Source organism: Malus domestica, chromosome 06 (genome assembly GCF_042453785.1).
Source record: "Malus domestica chromosome 06, GDT2T_hap1".
NCBI classification, from domain to species: Eukaryota; Viridiplantae; Streptophyta; class Magnoliopsida; order Rosales; family Rosaceae; genus Malus; species Malus domestica.
Genome location: NC_091666.1, coordinates 871,715 through 887,991, shown reverse-complemented (window position 1 = coordinate 887,991; position 16,277 = coordinate 871,715). Strand labels below are relative to the sequence as shown.

General features: G+C 37.7%; 1 protein-coding gene across 4 annotated transcripts; it reads left to right on the top strand.

Annotated features, from left to right (window-relative positions):
- The first annotated feature begins 1,222 nt into the window (after window positions 1-1,222).
- Window positions 1,223-14,626, top strand: LOC139197158 (WAT1-related protein At2g37460-like). Of its 4 annotated transcripts, none has more exons than XM_070823909.1 (6): window positions 1,223-1,866; window positions 7,249-7,434; window positions 7,571-7,735; window positions 7,823-7,972; window positions 8,060-8,187; window positions 8,268-8,639. In XM_070823909.1, exons 3-6 carry the CDS (start codon window positions 7,673-7,675, stop codon window positions 8,323-8,325), a joined length of 399 nt encoding a protein of 132 aa, XP_070680010.1. In that variant the 5' UTR covers window positions 1,223-1,866; window positions 7,249-7,434; window positions 7,571-7,672; the 3' UTR covers window positions 8,326-8,639. The 4 variants fall into 3 exon arrangements, 1 of the variants encoding a protein (XP_070680010.1); XR_011582300.1 differs by having other exon boundaries at window positions 7,571-7,972; XR_011582302.1 differs by lacking the exons at window positions 7,249-7,434; window positions 7,571-7,735; window positions 7,823-7,972; window positions 8,060-8,187; window positions 8,268-8,639 and adding an exon at window positions 14,012-14,626.
- Window positions 14,627-16,277: the final 1,651 nt, after the last annotated feature.

Here is a 16,277-nt window from a genome sequence, read left to right as displayed (position 1 = left end):
ATTATTGTTAGTGGCTGGGGTGGTGGATACAACAAAATTAGCAGTGATGATAGCGGTGATCAACAAAGTAATGCTAGTGGCAATGATGGTGGTGACGACGAGATTAACAATGATGATGGTGACAGTGAACAAGGTGATGATGAAGTAGATGTACCAAAGCCGCCTACTTTTTCCACTAGGTTTGTCCATAGTTATATCAAACCCTCAATGCTATGTTCAAATATATCTAACTTTTTAGATCTACATGGGTAGAGTTGCCCAATGGACCATTGGTGTGTCAATCCTTCTAATAGTAAAGAGTGCCATTATAGTGTCTACAAGGTCAAGGGGCATCACAAGCTTGAATTTAATCTTTTGGATTTGCTTATTTGAATTGATTATTGGAAACAAATTGTAAAAGATTTGAAATTATGAAATCTGAATACTTGTTAGTAATCCAGTTCGACCCAACTGCGAACTGCAAGCAAACACAATAAACAATATAGAACTAGTGAATTTGTGGATCCCATTCGGATCCAAATTGTGAGGACATCTTAGTCATTCATCTACATTGTGCGGTTAGAAATTATTTGACTTTTTATTTAAAAATTAAACACCGGATCCAAATTGTGAGGACATCTTAGTCATTCATCGTACATTGTACGGTTAGAAATCATTTGACTTTTTATTTAAAATTAAACACGAATAGCAACTGACAAAATCTGATCGTACGGTATACGATGAACGGTCAGGATGTGAGAATCTCTAAGATCCCCACAAAGAGGATCCGGAGAGGATCCTCATCTATGAATTTGGATAGCTTTCAAACTCTAGATGAGTATCTACAAGACTATTAGATAATGTTAAGAAAAGTCCAAATTTTTTTTAGTTTTAATGAAAAAAGAAAAATAAAGGTGTAGCAAATGGTAACAAAAAAGATAAAAATGTGGTTTTTTGGTAAAAGTGAACAGTACCGGAAGTGTTCGTTAAAACTTCCTAAAATATTAGATCAAAATATAAGGCCGGTTTAGGGCCCAAAAACTATTGGGGTTGCTGGCCCAACTAATAAAATTGTTTTTATCTTCTGGGTTCTGGACTGCAGGTTCAGTGGGCCCAATAAGCCCGGCCCCAACTGGCTGTAGAAGCTAAGAAGAGCCCACGGGGTCTCGGGTCGGGCGAGGTCAACCCAGCATGGCTGAGTATTGTAGTTACATTTTCTCTTAATATTTAATATCCAAATTTCTCTCTCTCCGTCGTCTCTTCGATCCAGCCTGCAAGTACCAACCTCTGGTTCCCACGCATTCGATTCGACTTGCCATTGTTTCTTTCTGTAAGGAATTTCTGAGAGAGAGATTCAATTTCTATCCACTGTGTATCTATATGTATATGTGTGGTATACATCCTGTATGATTTGATTTGGGATTCGGGGATTGCGATTGTGTTGAGCGGGTGTGGTGGTTATCTGGTGTGAGATCGGAGGAAAATGGCGGGTCCGTATGCGGATCAGCTGGAAGCCTACTTCAGGAGAGCAGATTTGGATGGAGATGGCAGGATCAGCGGAGCTGAAGCCGTCGCCCGTCGCTTTCTTCCAGGGTTCCAATTTGCCCAAACCAGTTCTTGCTCAGGTTCCCCTCTCTCTCTCTAGATATATATATATATATATATATATATGTATATGTATAAAGATTTGAATCATCATCTATTTGTGTGCGATTGCGTTGAGCGGGTGTTGTGGTGTGAGACCGGAGGAAAATGGCGGGTCCGTATGCGGATCAGCTGGAAGCCTACTTCAGGAGAGCAGATTTGGATGGAGATGGCAGGATCAGCGGAGCTGCAGCCGTCGCTTTCTTCCAGGGTTCCAATTTGCCCAAACCAGTTCTTGCTCAGGTTCCTCTCTCTCTCTCTCTCTCTCTATATATATAAAATATATGTATAAATGTTTGAATCATCATCAATTTGTGTGTGTATTTGTGGATTCATAAGCTTGAATATCTATCTGAATTACCACAAACAATAATTAGTGTATGAATTCTGTCATTTGAGAAACTAGGAAACTTACGAAGTTAATGGATTGCTATAGACAAACTTCACATTCCTCTCACCTTGTTCTAATAGACAATTTTACGACTTCATTGTTTTGGAACGAGTCTACTATTTTTCCAAGTTGATATTCAGTGAACATTGTGCCTAGTTGGTCATATGTCTCTGTGTGCTGTTCATCTTATTGTTAATATTATACATCACGGTGTTGTAACAGCTTAAGATTGTTGGACAGTTTTCTGTGTTGCTCTTGCTTGTCCTTGTGCTTATATTCGGACTTATTTAATCTATGGAATTCAGAATTTGATTCAGCCAATTCTTTCAAAAGGTCGTGACAAAATTGACGATATTTTAATTTTTAGGGAACTTTAACGAAAAACTTCTGATACTGTTCACTTTAGTGAAAAACCACATTTTTACTCTAAAAAGTCAATCCTGGTACTATTCACTTTACACTTTATTTTGTCCTTATCGTTAAAAATCAAAGTTTTCAAGCCATTTTCATTAATTTTTCTTTGTTTTAAAGGGAATGCGAGATTAAGTTCGAGTTCTTGTGACATAACAAAAAAATAAGCCTTTAATCAATAGAAGGACATCATCATGCACATAAATCTGTTAACTTAATCAATATCTATCAAATATACAGATTACAAGTTGATCTTGCAAAGAAGTTATGCAAATTCCATGGTAGTGGGAAGCAAGGATCCGAACCTTGATCTTCTCATGTAGATCTTATAACGTGCATTACAAGTTACAAGTTGTGAGCTCTAACAATTTCAATCTAAGTACGCTTAAGTATTCATTCTGAGAGCGTCGACAACCATGTCTATTTCAGACCCACAAAGGATTTAGAAATGTAGCCTTCAACTCAATTAGTTCCTTTTTCAGATTCAGACGGCTTGTAAATCCAACCTTGACATGGTTGAGGTTGAATTTAGCCATTGAAGGAATATGATATGTAACCTTGCCGTCATGTTCAATTCCATAAATGTAGAAAGGTGCGTCCTTGAAATCGAAATTAAGGAATTGTTCTGAACTAGCAGCTCCCAAGGTATACATAGGACGATGCTGAAGAACGAATTGTGAGTTTGGGCAATGATCATGCTTCTCTATCAGAGCTTTTTTCTCCTCAACTAGCTCTTCTGCCAATCCTGACTATAAGGAACCTGCTATTTGTACATATTGAAGCACTCACACCTGCACAAATCCAAGTTGACTTGGTCGGTTCCATGGGACATCATGAGTATGTGAAATGATTTGGAAACTCACTCTCTTGTTGGCTCGAGAGTATAAAAGGTGGACTGCAGAGTTTTAACATCTGATACTTGACTCAATTTTGATAAGATGCGCAGAGAGAAAAACCGAGGAGGTTGATGTCGATACTGAGTATGTTGGAACCACAATGACACAATGAGTCCCCACAAAAGTCGTATTTTAGGTGGTGCTTTGGCTACTGCAATGAAATGGACTGGGAATGAGAATGTAGTTGGGAAGGCAACAAAAATAAATTGGTAGAAACAACATTAGTAATAAAAAGCATCATCAAATTGAAAGACCGCAAAAATTACATTGGATAATGATTACAGAGTCTTTTGACTATATATCTAAATACAACAGCATAACTAACTCAACACACTCCCAATGATGCAATGACACACGACCACTCTTCACATTTGACACATGGCATAACCTAAGCATTCGTTACACACTCATTCCCTTGTAAGCTTATGTTGGGAACAACCTAGCATAAGATTGGAACAATGAATACTAAACTGAGAACACATTCCTTTTGTGAAAATGTCTGCATACTAATCTGCAGAAGCTACAAACTGCAACAAAAGAGTGTATTTTTGTACTCTTTCACGCACAAAATGACAATCAATTTCAACGCTTGGCCTTAGAGTGCAGTACATGATTTGTTGCTGATGCCATGACTATTACTAACAAAAGCTACTTGACAGAAACATTGCACCACACCATGAGATACAAGACCAGGTATGAGAACTATAACTATCCATATAAAACCGTTACTAACAGAAATTTGTTAAGACGGGTGGAATGCTTTTGTTTAATTCCTTGTCAAGAAATTCGTCTTCTTGGGACGTGGCATGCTGCTTGGGCTGTGGATTTTGTGGCGGCTTTAGCAGTTTACTGGTCATGCCTTTATTCATGGGCTTGGTTTTTCAAAGGTTTGAGTTATGGTGGAGGTGAGCAATTCATACAGAACGCTCCTCCTTCTGCACATGCATAAGGTTCATCCTGTACGAACAAACAACAAAAACAAATAATTAGATTAAAAATAAGAAAATATAAAAATAAAAGAAATGATAACTATAATTCCTCCATAGCTTGAACCTCTTTTGCAAATTGAGCCTCCACCTCAAACGCTCATCCTCAGCTCGAGCCTCCTCCTTAGAAGTTGATCGATATGCTCCCCAGTGAAAAATGCAAAGCCCTATCACGATCATTATGACACCCCCAATACTAAAAATTCAATGATGCACTTTGTTATCAGTTAACTTTACAAATAACTTAATTAATGCCTATTAGAATTAAGTTTGCAGATTTTACCGTGGTTTTTTTATGCGATCATGGAAGATCATAGTTGATAGCCCAATAACTAAAATCATGGATATCGGGGTAAATGACGACACAAATACATCATCCGTCTTCTTCGTAAAGTGGTCCCCAAATACTGCACTAGACCAGCACAAATGCCCTACAAGAGAAATGTCAAAAAAAATTACAAACTGTATACTAACATAACTTACTTAATATTATAGATGTTATTAGTTTACTAAACTCATCGTGAATACCCAGCAAAACGTGTTGAAGTCCCCACCCATAACCTACTTGTAGGCTCGTCCATGAGTGGTGGCCAGGGCAATAACAAAGCTGGGGATCATAGTGGTAAACCGTACTATGGTTGCAAGCCATAAAGCCTCGACGTCATACTTTTCTATAGTGTTTTCCTAAAAAAATAGAGTTATAAGAAGAATTAAATACTTTCCATCGCTAAAACATGCTTAACAGCCATTGATAAACAAATAGACCAAAACCATTTTAAAAATTATTAATCAACTTTATGATCTAAAACTAGAACATTCTTATCATGAGTACATTGTGGCAAGCCGAGCACAATACTGAAGCAACCACAAGACACAATGGCCAAGTCCAGTTCTCGTAAAGAACTTGATGAGCTGCAATGGTCGGGCCATTATATTTTCCAATCAAGAACGCTCCACCAAAAGTAATTATTAGACCCCCAGTTTTGGTCGGTCGCTCTTCTTGCGAATAGAGATCGACTGTGTCCTGTTACCATAGAAATAAATAAATAAGTTAGCTTCTAATACAATGCATATTAATATTAAAATGAGTTAGAATTAGTATAATTTGAACAAGGTTGTAGTGCACTTGAAGATTAATCAGATAAAATATGCCAATGCGGGGACAATCGATTGCAAGCAAATAGTAAACTGGACTGGCAAGAATTTGGCACCAAAGGACAAGGAAGCCTGGACTAAAGACATGTTCACGAAAAGGAAAATAGTTTTACTATAATTCTTATACAAAACTAAATCGGTGTTAAAAAAAACTTAAATCTGTTTCTCCCCTGTGTAATTAATTACATAAAGACCCAATATGCGTATGAACAAGCAAGGTGTCAGTTTAGGAAATGGTGTCCTGCATGAAATTTAACATTGTGTTAAATAAACAAGCTAATTCACATTGACTTTAGAAAAGAGAATGTCTCAAATACTAACCTTAAAATGATTGTAGTAAGCAACAACATTAAAAAGGATATTTTATTTGTAAAGAAATTGAACACATCAAAGGTGATGCCCTTTGACCTTGTGCACACTACAGTTGTGCTCCCCGCTATTAGCGGGATTGACACACCAATGATCCATTGGGCGACTTTACCCCATGCGGATCTAAACAAAACAAATTCAAAAAAGTTAGAAATATTAAGTGTTTGAACATAGCATAGAGGGTTTGATATAAGTGTGAACAAACCTAGTAGAAGCAATGGGCGGCTTTGGTACATCTTCTTCATCAACACTTTGTTCATCATTGCCATCCTCACTGCTAATCTCGTCGTCCCCACCACAACTTGCACTAGCACTAGTTTGTTCATCGCCGCCATCATCACTTCTAATTTCGTCGTACCCACCACCGCTGCCATTAGCACTAATGCTACTCTCCCCACCATTCTCGCCACCCAGCTCTCTTATAAAAGGACTATTCATCCTGTATGGAACTTAACAATGTTATTTATTTAGATTATGTATACATACATGATGAATAGTCATTTTACAAGAGAATTGGGTGGCGAGGGTGGTGGGGAGAGTAGCATTAGTGCTAATGGCAGCGGTGGTGGGTACGACGAAATTAGAAGTGATGATGACGGCGATGAACAAACTAGTGCTAGTGCAAGTTGTGGTGGGGACGACGAGATTAGCAGTGAGGATGGCAATGATGAACAAAGTGTTGATGAAGAAGATGTACCAAAGCCGCCCATTGCTTCCACTAGGTTTGTTCACACTTATATCAAACCCTCAATGCTATGTTCAAACACTTAATATATTTAACTTTTTTGAATTTGTTTTGTTTAGATCCGCATGGGGTAAAGTCGCCCAATGGATCATTGGTGTGTCAATCCCGCCAATAGCGGGGAGCACAACTGTAGTGTGCACAAGGTCAAAGGGCATCACCTTTGATGTGTTCAATTTCTTTACGAACATACTATCCTTTTTAATGCTATTTTGAGGTTAGTATTTGAGACATTCTCTTTTTTTAATTCAATGTGAATTAGCTTGTTTATTTAACACAATGTTAAATTTCATGCAGGAGACCATTTCCTAAAATGACACCTTGCTTGTTCATACACACATTGGTCTTCGAGTAAGTAATTACACAGGAGAAACATAAATAAGTATTTTTTTTAACACGGATTTAGTTTTGTATAAGAATTATAGTACTACTTTTTTCCTTTTCGTGAACAATCCTTTAGCCCAGACTTCCTTGTCCTTTGGTGCCAAATTCTTGCCAGTCCAATTTACTGTTTGCTTGCAATCGGTTATCCCCGCATTGACATATTTTATATCATTAATCTTCAGGTGCGCTACAACCTTGTTCAAATTATGCTAATTCCAACTCATTTTAATATTATTATGTATTGTATTAGAAGCTAACTTATTTATTTATTTCTATGGTAATAAAACACAGTCGATCTCTATTTGCAAGAAGAGCAACCAAACAAAATTGGGGGCTATTTTTGATGGGGCGTTCTTGATTGGAAAATATAATGGCCCGACCAATGCAGCTCATCAAGTTCTTTACAAGAACTGGACCTGGCCATTGTGTCTTGTGGTCGCTTCAGTATTGTGCTCGGCTTGCTACAATATACTCATGGTAAGAATGTTATAGTTTTAGATCATAAAGTTGATTAATAATTTTTAAAATAGTTTTGATTTATTTGTTTATCAGGCCGAGTATGTTCTAGTGGTGGAAAGCATATAATTCTTCTTAGAACTTTTGTTTTTTTTAGGAAAACAAAATGGAGAAGTACGACGTCGAGGCTTTATGTCTTGCAATCATAGTAAGGTTTTCAGCTATGACCCCAGCCTTGTTAATGCCCTAGCCACCACTCATGGACGAGCCTACAAGTGGGTTATGGGTTTGGGACTTCAACACATTTTGCTGGGTATTCGTGGTGAGTTTTGTAAACTAATAACATCTATAACATTAAGTAAGTTATGTTAGTATACACTATGTATTTTTTTTTACCTTTCTCTTTTAGGGCATTTGTGCTAGTCTAGTGCAGTATTTGGGGACCACTTTGACGAAGAAGACGGATGCTGTATTTGTGTCGTCATTTACCCCGATATCCATGATTTTAGTTATTGGGCTATCAACTATGATATTCCATGATCGCACAAAAAAAACCGAGGTAAAATCTGCAAACTTAATTCTATTAGGCATTAATTGAGTTATTTATAAAGTTAATTGATAACAAAGTGCATCGTTGAATTTTCAGTATTGGGGTGTCATAATGATTGTGATAGGGCTTTCCATTTTTCACTGGGGAGAATATCGATCAACCTCTAAGGAGGAGGAGCGTTTGAGGTTGAGGCTCAATCTGCGGAGGAGGTTTGAGTTGATGAGGTAGTTACAGTTATCGTTTCTTTTATTTTTATATTTTCTTATTTGTAATCTAATTATTTGTTTTTGTTGTTTGTTCACAGAGGAGGAACATGTGCAGAAGGAGGAGCATTTTGTATGAATTGCTCACTTCCACCATAACACAAACCTCTGAAAAACCAAGCCCATGAATAAAGGCATGACCAATAAACTGCTGAAGCCGCCACATAACCCACAGCCCAAGCAGCATGACACGTCCTAAGAAGACGAATTTCTTGACAAGAAATTAAACAAAAGCATTCCAACTGTCTTAACAAATTTCTGTTAGTAATGGTTTTATGTGGATAACTATAGTTCTCATACATGGTCTTGCATTTCATGGTATGGTGCAATGTTTCCGTAAAATAACTTTTGTTAGTAATGGTCATGTTATGAAGAGTTTCAAGTGACATGAAAACATTGTTCTTTGTGCTCTTCGTTTCATGATCGATTGCAACATAGTTAGTGCTTGGTGGAAATTGGATTGAAAACTACAAGACAGCGAAACATCTGTCCTACTGCCAAATAGGGTTTGATTGCTTGTATCCTTATGCTTTCAAGTACCTAGCGTTTGTGTTGTGTTTTTCGTGTTCGTGTCATACCCGATATTTTAACAGGTCGTGTCGTGTAACACCCATTAAAATAAACGGGTAATATGACTCGACTCGTTATCTGTTAGGAAAAATATATTTTAAACCAATAAATAATCAAATGAAAAACGTAATACTAAATAAGTATATACATATCATATTTTCACATCCAAAACATAAAAATGCAATTTTCTTTTAAATATATATTTACATATCCAAAATAAGAGTATAATAAAAAAACATTAGAACATTACAAAATATCAAATGTTCAAAAGATTTGCAAAATTAAGGATATTGGAACCTTGCACATTTTCCTCAATCACCATGGGAAACAATATTGGAACTTTGCCTTGATATACTATCTTCAAAGCAATCCTCACAATTAGACCATTTTAATGCACAAGATCTCGGATACCCCATCGAAAAAAAAAAAAAATCCTAAAACTTCTTATCCATCTCAAAGTAATTTCAAAACGTATCATCCAAAGCAATAATCTCAACTGACGCCAAAACACCGAGCCCCACCTGAGCTCGTATTTGACCCTTACAAAACGTATCATCCAATAATTGACATCAAATATTACAAAGAGGTTGAATGCTCTTCAACCCTTACAAAACAATCTAGTGCGCATATGGTAATATTCGACACAGAACTTGCACACTGAACACTGAGAGCCAGAGAATCCTTAACAGCCAACTCATCAGACCGTTTGGAAAGAAGTCTGTTATCTTTGGGAGTGAGAATGTTCCTGGCCACCACCGCAGCAGTCATATCATTCTTCATCACGGAATCCCCTAATGGTAAGATGACCAGTAGGGGATAAGAATGATATGCGCCATATGTTGTCTGGAGAAGGCGCGGCTGCCTCTTTACCAAGGTTCAAATCAAAACAACGGTCGGAAGGGCCAAACATTTTCAAAGGTGTTGAAGAGAGAAGAGGTCAGACAAATCAAGATCTTAGAAGTGCAAAAAGGGAGTTTCTACTGGTGAAGATTCAAGTGTGCTTTGGAACTTAATGCCAGCCTCTATAAAAATCTGCACTCGACGGAGCTTCAGAAATCGAAGAGGCGTTTGCTTTCTCAAAAGCTAGGCTGCTCAAAGACCACGAGAGCCGATCTCAGAAATCGAAGAGGCGCTTGCTTTTTCAAAAGCTGGGCTGCTCAGAGACCATGAGGGCCGATCTCAGAAATCGAAGAGGCACCTGCTTTCTCAGCTTTGTCAGCACCTGTCACATGCACACTCAGCTTTACGGAAATTACGGGCAATTTGTCGAAGATTTCTGGTAAAGTAGAAAGCACGTGAATCTTATTGTTCAGTCATCCACTTTCCACAAGCAACATCAGCTCATGGGTACCACAAATAACTTTGCCAAAGATCTTTGACAAAGTTTAGACACGTGAAGCTTGCAGCTCCCACTACATCGTTATGACCAAGAAGGGTAAAAGAATAGCCAAGAAACAACATTAACAAAGTTTAGACACATAAATTTTGAAGGTTTAGCTACCATATTATTAACCACAAGGGTAAAGAAATAGCACCACTGCTGGATAATTGGAAAGTCCATGTGTGTCAACCTCTGTGCTTCGTGGCAAGGTAGACTAGCAAAAATGCCCAACCTTTACTCACGTTCGAGAAAACACTTCCAACAAGATTGCTTGCTCCAAAATAAAAAAGGTACCGCCTTTCGAATCTCGAGAGCCAGACTCCTCACATGATTACTTTCTCAAAAATCGAAGAGACACCGCTCTCTGAATTTCAAAAGCCAGACTCCCAGCAGGATTGCTTTCTCAAAAATCGAAGAGGCACCGTTCTCCGAATCTCGAGAGCCAGATCCCCGACAGGATCGCTTGTTCGAAAACCGAAGAGGCATCGCTTTCTCAACTTCAAGAGCCAGATCTCATTGGATAAAGCTTGTCTGTAATCTTCACACGCAACATCAGCTTTCCAGATACCACATACCACTTTTTCAAAATGCTCCGACAGAGTTAAAACACGTGAAGCTAGCAGCTCCCACTACAGTGCTATGACCAAGAAGGGTAAAGGAATAGCATTACTATTTCTTGTTAGGGAGACTCCTATATATGTCGATCTCCATCCTCAACGGACAGGCAGACCTGCAAAAATGCTCAACCCTTCCTCATATCTGAGAGGGCACTCCCAACGAAGCCTCTCGAAATACTCAGCTTTCTTTCCCCCCGATAATACCTCTGCAAACAAGCTACACCAGAGCAAGAATATCTCATATCATTAGGGTTAAAAGCAAGAGTATCCCATATCATGCTTTTTCCCTGTCTTTTTCTTTGGCTTTGTTCTTACCTGCAGGACAAAGAGAAAGAGAGCAATCAATCAGCACTTGGAATCAAGCTTCTAGTCAGGAACTGACTGCCTGGAACCCCTTACTTGATTACTTACCTGACATTGCTCTCGAACTCATCTTCAACATCTTATGCTTCCAGAGAAGATACCACATCTGCCTGAGGAACAGATAGGGCAAGTGAGAAGGATATAAGGAAGCATGTGGAGACAAGCGTAACAGAACACGTGCCGATACTTACACTACTTTGTCAACAACAAAAGTATCCCATATTAGCAGGGTCGAACGTACTCTAGATTTGATGGACTTGTTTTGACCCTCAAATTCTTCAGTCGGCCTTATACTCTGGAGGTAACCAGAAAACCCTCCAGCCCAGTTCAAGAACAAGCATGTGGAAAGTTACTTCTTCAAAAGCATAAGTATCTCATATCATATTTTCTCATTTTCTTCTCTTTATCCTCCATGCTGCCTGCAAGATAAGGAGAATGAGAACAATCAGTCGGAACTCGAAATCAAACTTCTGATATAGAACTAATTGCTTACCTTGTCTGTCACCTCTTTCAGCAGATCTCCTAGCTCAGCGACTTGAGGGACTCCTACTACATGGTTTGTACGCGCTTGACTAAGCCTGAAACTACAAGTAAGCTTCAAGTGAAATTGATACATTACCTTGTGCATCTCCACCAGTTAAAGATGTCACCCCTGGACGGAGGAATAATACTTCTAGAGAAGATGTCACATCTATCTATAAGACAGATAAGGCAAGTGAAGACGATACCACACTTCGGTGTTTAGAAGTTTCGTGATTACTCAGCGGCTTGGATCTTGCAAGTCCCCAATCGAACCAGAAGGCCAATCACAGAGCGCCACGTGTCGACATTAAAAGAAGCCAATCATAGCTCGACACGTGTCAACATCGGAAGCCAATCACAACACGACACGTGTCAATGTCAGAACAAGGCTAGAAACTCTCTTCTATAAAAGGAGATCATTCTCCCAAAATATTTACTAATGTCATTTGTACTAAATCATTCATTTGTACTCACTAAAGGAGAGCTTGAACCTATGTACTTGTGTAAACCTTTCACAATTAATGAGAACTCCTCTACTCCGTGGACGTAGCCAATCTGGGTGAACCACGTACATCTTGTGTTTGCTCTCTTGTCTCTATCTTTTTACATACTTATCTACACTAATGACCGGAGCAATCTAGCGAAGGTCACAAACTTAATACTTTCTGTTGTACCAAAGTCCTCACTGATTTTGTGCATCAACAATCCTTAAGTCCTTACCTTTTTGCATTGGTAATGGATGAGTTAACAAAACATATTCAAGATGTTATTCCTTGGTGTATGCTTTTCGCAGATGATATAGGGTTGATAGATGAAACTCAAGAAGGGGTAAATGCGAAGCTTAACCTTTGGAGAGAAGTGTTGGAATCTAAAGGTCTTCGCCTAAACCGATCAAAGACAGAATATATGGAATACAAGCGGGATGGATGAAGTGGAAGAGTGCATCCGGTTTGTTGTGTGACCGTCGTATGCCACTGAAGTTTAAGGGAAAATTTTATAGGACAGTAATAAGGTCGGTGATGCTGTATGACACAGAATGTTGGGCGGTGAATCATCAACACATACACAAAATGGGTGTAGTGGAGATGAGGATGCTTCATTGGAGGTGTGGGCTCACGAGAAATGATAAGATTAGGAATGAGTGGGTTGGGCATGTGCAAAGAAGGCCTACTGACGCTCCAGTTCAAATGTGTGACTACGGGACAGAGGTTCAGGGCTGAAGGGGTAGAGGAAGACCTAGGAAAATTTTGGAAGATACCCTAAGAAAAGACTTAGAGTACTTGGATCTAACGGAAGACATGACACAAAATCGAGTGCAATGGCGTTCTAGGATTCACATAGCTGATCCCACTTAGTGAGAAAAGGTTTTGTTGTTGTTGTTGTATGTTTTTAATACATGCATCCTTCTCGGTTGTATAAATAGAATATTGTCTTTGCTGGACTGATTTTTCAGCCTTTCAAGTGTAATTCAGTTTGCAGATTTATGGGCACGATTTTTGGGAAGATGTTAAAAAATTAGAAATGATTTAGTTCTGAGGATTTTTATGTTTTTTATGTTTTTTTTTTGTTTGGTAGAGTAGGGATTTTTATGTAGGTGCTTGACTTTTGAACATGTGTGTGTCTGAATTTGTTCAACTTTTTTATATATTCTTTGGTTCATTCGTTCTTGCTGAGGTATGTTGTTGTTTCCGCAAATGCAAATTCTGTGCCTTTGTTCAAAATATTTCAAGATTTTAGTTTCGTAGAGTGAATGGGGTTTTCTCTTTAAGCATGTTGTAATGTATAATGTATTGCTATCATCATGTGTTTTTATCAAAGTTTTGCACCATCCCCGTCAGCCGTCAGCCTATCTTATGCAGGTTTCACCTCTAAGCCTCCAACGAGAAATATCAATGTCAAGAAGCTTGCAAACTTTTAGTTTATTGGGAACAGACTGGCGGATTGAACCTTTGCATATATTTTTAGCTCCTTTCTGTGTAATGTAATTTTTGCGGTTTTTCACTTTGATGATGCTTTTTATTACTACTGTTGTTTCTACCAATTTATTTCCATTGCCTTCCCAACTACTTTCTCATTCCCAGTCCATTCATTGTAGTAGCCAAAGCACCACCTAAAATACGACTCTTGTGGGGACTCACTGTGTCATTGTAGTTTCAACATACTCATTCTATAGGCATCGACATCAGCCTCCTCGGTCTTTCTCTTTGCGCATCTTATCAAAATTGAGTCAAGTATCAAATGTTAAAACTCTGCAGTCCACCTCTTATACTCTCGAGCCAACAAGAAAGTGAGTTTCATTTCACATACTCATGATGTCCCATGGACCGACCAGGTCAACTCAGATTTGTGCAGGTGTGAGTGCTTCAATATGTACAAGCAGCAGGTTCCTTATAGTCAGGATTGGCAGAAGAGCTAGTTGAGGAAAAAAAAAGCTCTGGTACAGAAGCATGATCATTGCCCAGACTCACTGTTCATTCTAGCATCGTCCTGTGTATACCTTGGGAGCTGCTAGTTCAAAACAATTCCTTAATTTCGATTTCAAGGACGCACCTTTCTACATGTATGGAACTGAACGTGACGGCGAGGTTACATATCATGGTCATTCAATGGCTGAATTCAACCTCAACCATGTCAAGGTTGGATTTACAAGCCGTCTGAATATGAAAGAGGAACTAATTTAGTTGAGGGCTACATTTCTAAATCCTTTGTGGGTCTAAAATAGACATGGCTGTCGACGCTCTCAGAATGAATACTTAAGTGTACTTAAATTGAAATTGTTAGAGCTCTCAGCTTGAAACATGTTATGCACGTTATAAGATCTACATGAGAAGATGAAGGTTCGAATCCCTGCTTCCCACTACTATGGAATTTGCATAACTTCTTTGCAAGATCAACTTGTAATATGTATATTTGATAGATATTGATTAAGTTGATTGATTTCTGTGCATGATGATGTCCTTCTATTGATTAAAGGCTTATTTTTTTGTTATGTCACAGGAACTCGAACTTAATCTTGCATTTCCTTTAAATCTAATGAAAATGACTTGAAAATTTTGAGTTTTAATAATAAGAATAAAATAAAGGGTAAAGTAAATGGTACCAGGATTGATTTTTTAGTGTAAAAATATGGTTTTTCGTTAAAGTTCCCTTAAAACTAAAATATCGTCAATTTTGTCACGACCTTTTGAAAGAATTGACGGAATCTCATCAAAATGAAGTGAATGTTTGAGTTCCAATGTACAAAGTGATGATATTTTAGTTTAGAAAGAGAAAATAAGATTAATTTCGAGTTTTCAGGAAGCATAGAAAAAAATAAGGAAAACTAATGAAAATGGCTTGAAAACTTTGAGTTTTAATGATAAGGACAAAATAAAGGGTAAAGTGAATAGTTTCAGGTTTGACTTTTTAGTGTAAAAATGTGGTTTTTCGTTAAAGTAAACAGTACCGTGGGCTTTTCGTTAAAACCCTCTTAAATAAGCCTCGATTAAATTGAAGGATTACTACTAGAGTGAAAGGTTGTTTTGGTTCGGCCTAGTGTCACCAAATTGTGAAGCTTCACAGTTTTAGGGTCAAATTTGAGCATCCTCGGCTCAAATAGTAAGCGAAACCATTGTGGGATTTACTACTTTTACGGTAATGAATTAACCAAAGTGAAATTTAAAATGACCTTTAAATCACTTTTCTCAAAACCGTAAAATAAATTAAATAATAAATTTCGGGACAAAGTATCACAACGGAGGTCAAACCAAGCTCTTTGTTGCAGATAATGAATAAGCCTCAATGGTGTCTTGCCATGCACCAAAAGATTTGATACCCTAAGACCATCTCCAAAAGAGATGTCAAATCTTATGTGGAATTCCATGTAATCAAATTTGAAGGTTGGAGTGAGCACTAACCGATATGTCAATCCTATGTGTATTGACATATGAGTTTTCATATGTCAAATTTGACATATGAAAAAAGGTGATGTCATTTTTTTAAATTATTTTATTGTGTGGATTCCATTAATGTACCAATTATAAATCTTGAAAATGTATTTTAATTGATTTCCTTTTAAAATGGATCCTACAAATATCATTTATAACAAAGAAATATATCGGTTGGAAAAAGAGAAAATATGACATTGCCACGTCAGCCATCAAATTAACATTTGACATCTCCTTTGGAGATGCTTTAAGAGCACCAAATCCTAAGTGGAATGCTACTGTACATATTTGACATCAAAAGTCTTTCCAACCGAATTGTTATTTGTTGACTGGATTTGAAGGCTTAGTGATTTGATGTCAAATTTGACCCAATGTCAAATTTATTTTTTAATTCATTTTAATAGTGGGTCTCTTATTCCACTAACATTTCAATCAATCAAAATTTTGTTTCAACATTTTTTTAATAATTACAATAATTTAAAGCTCTATTTAAATAATAAAATAATATTTGACAATTCGGTTGGAGAAATACAAAATTTGACATAAGGTTTTAGATTGCTGCATCAGCCATCAATTGTAAGTTAACTCTTATAATTTGACAATTCCTTTAGAAATTGTCTAAAGGCTAACTATACATGGACACTACAACCCTTGCCACCCGGGAAGAAACAT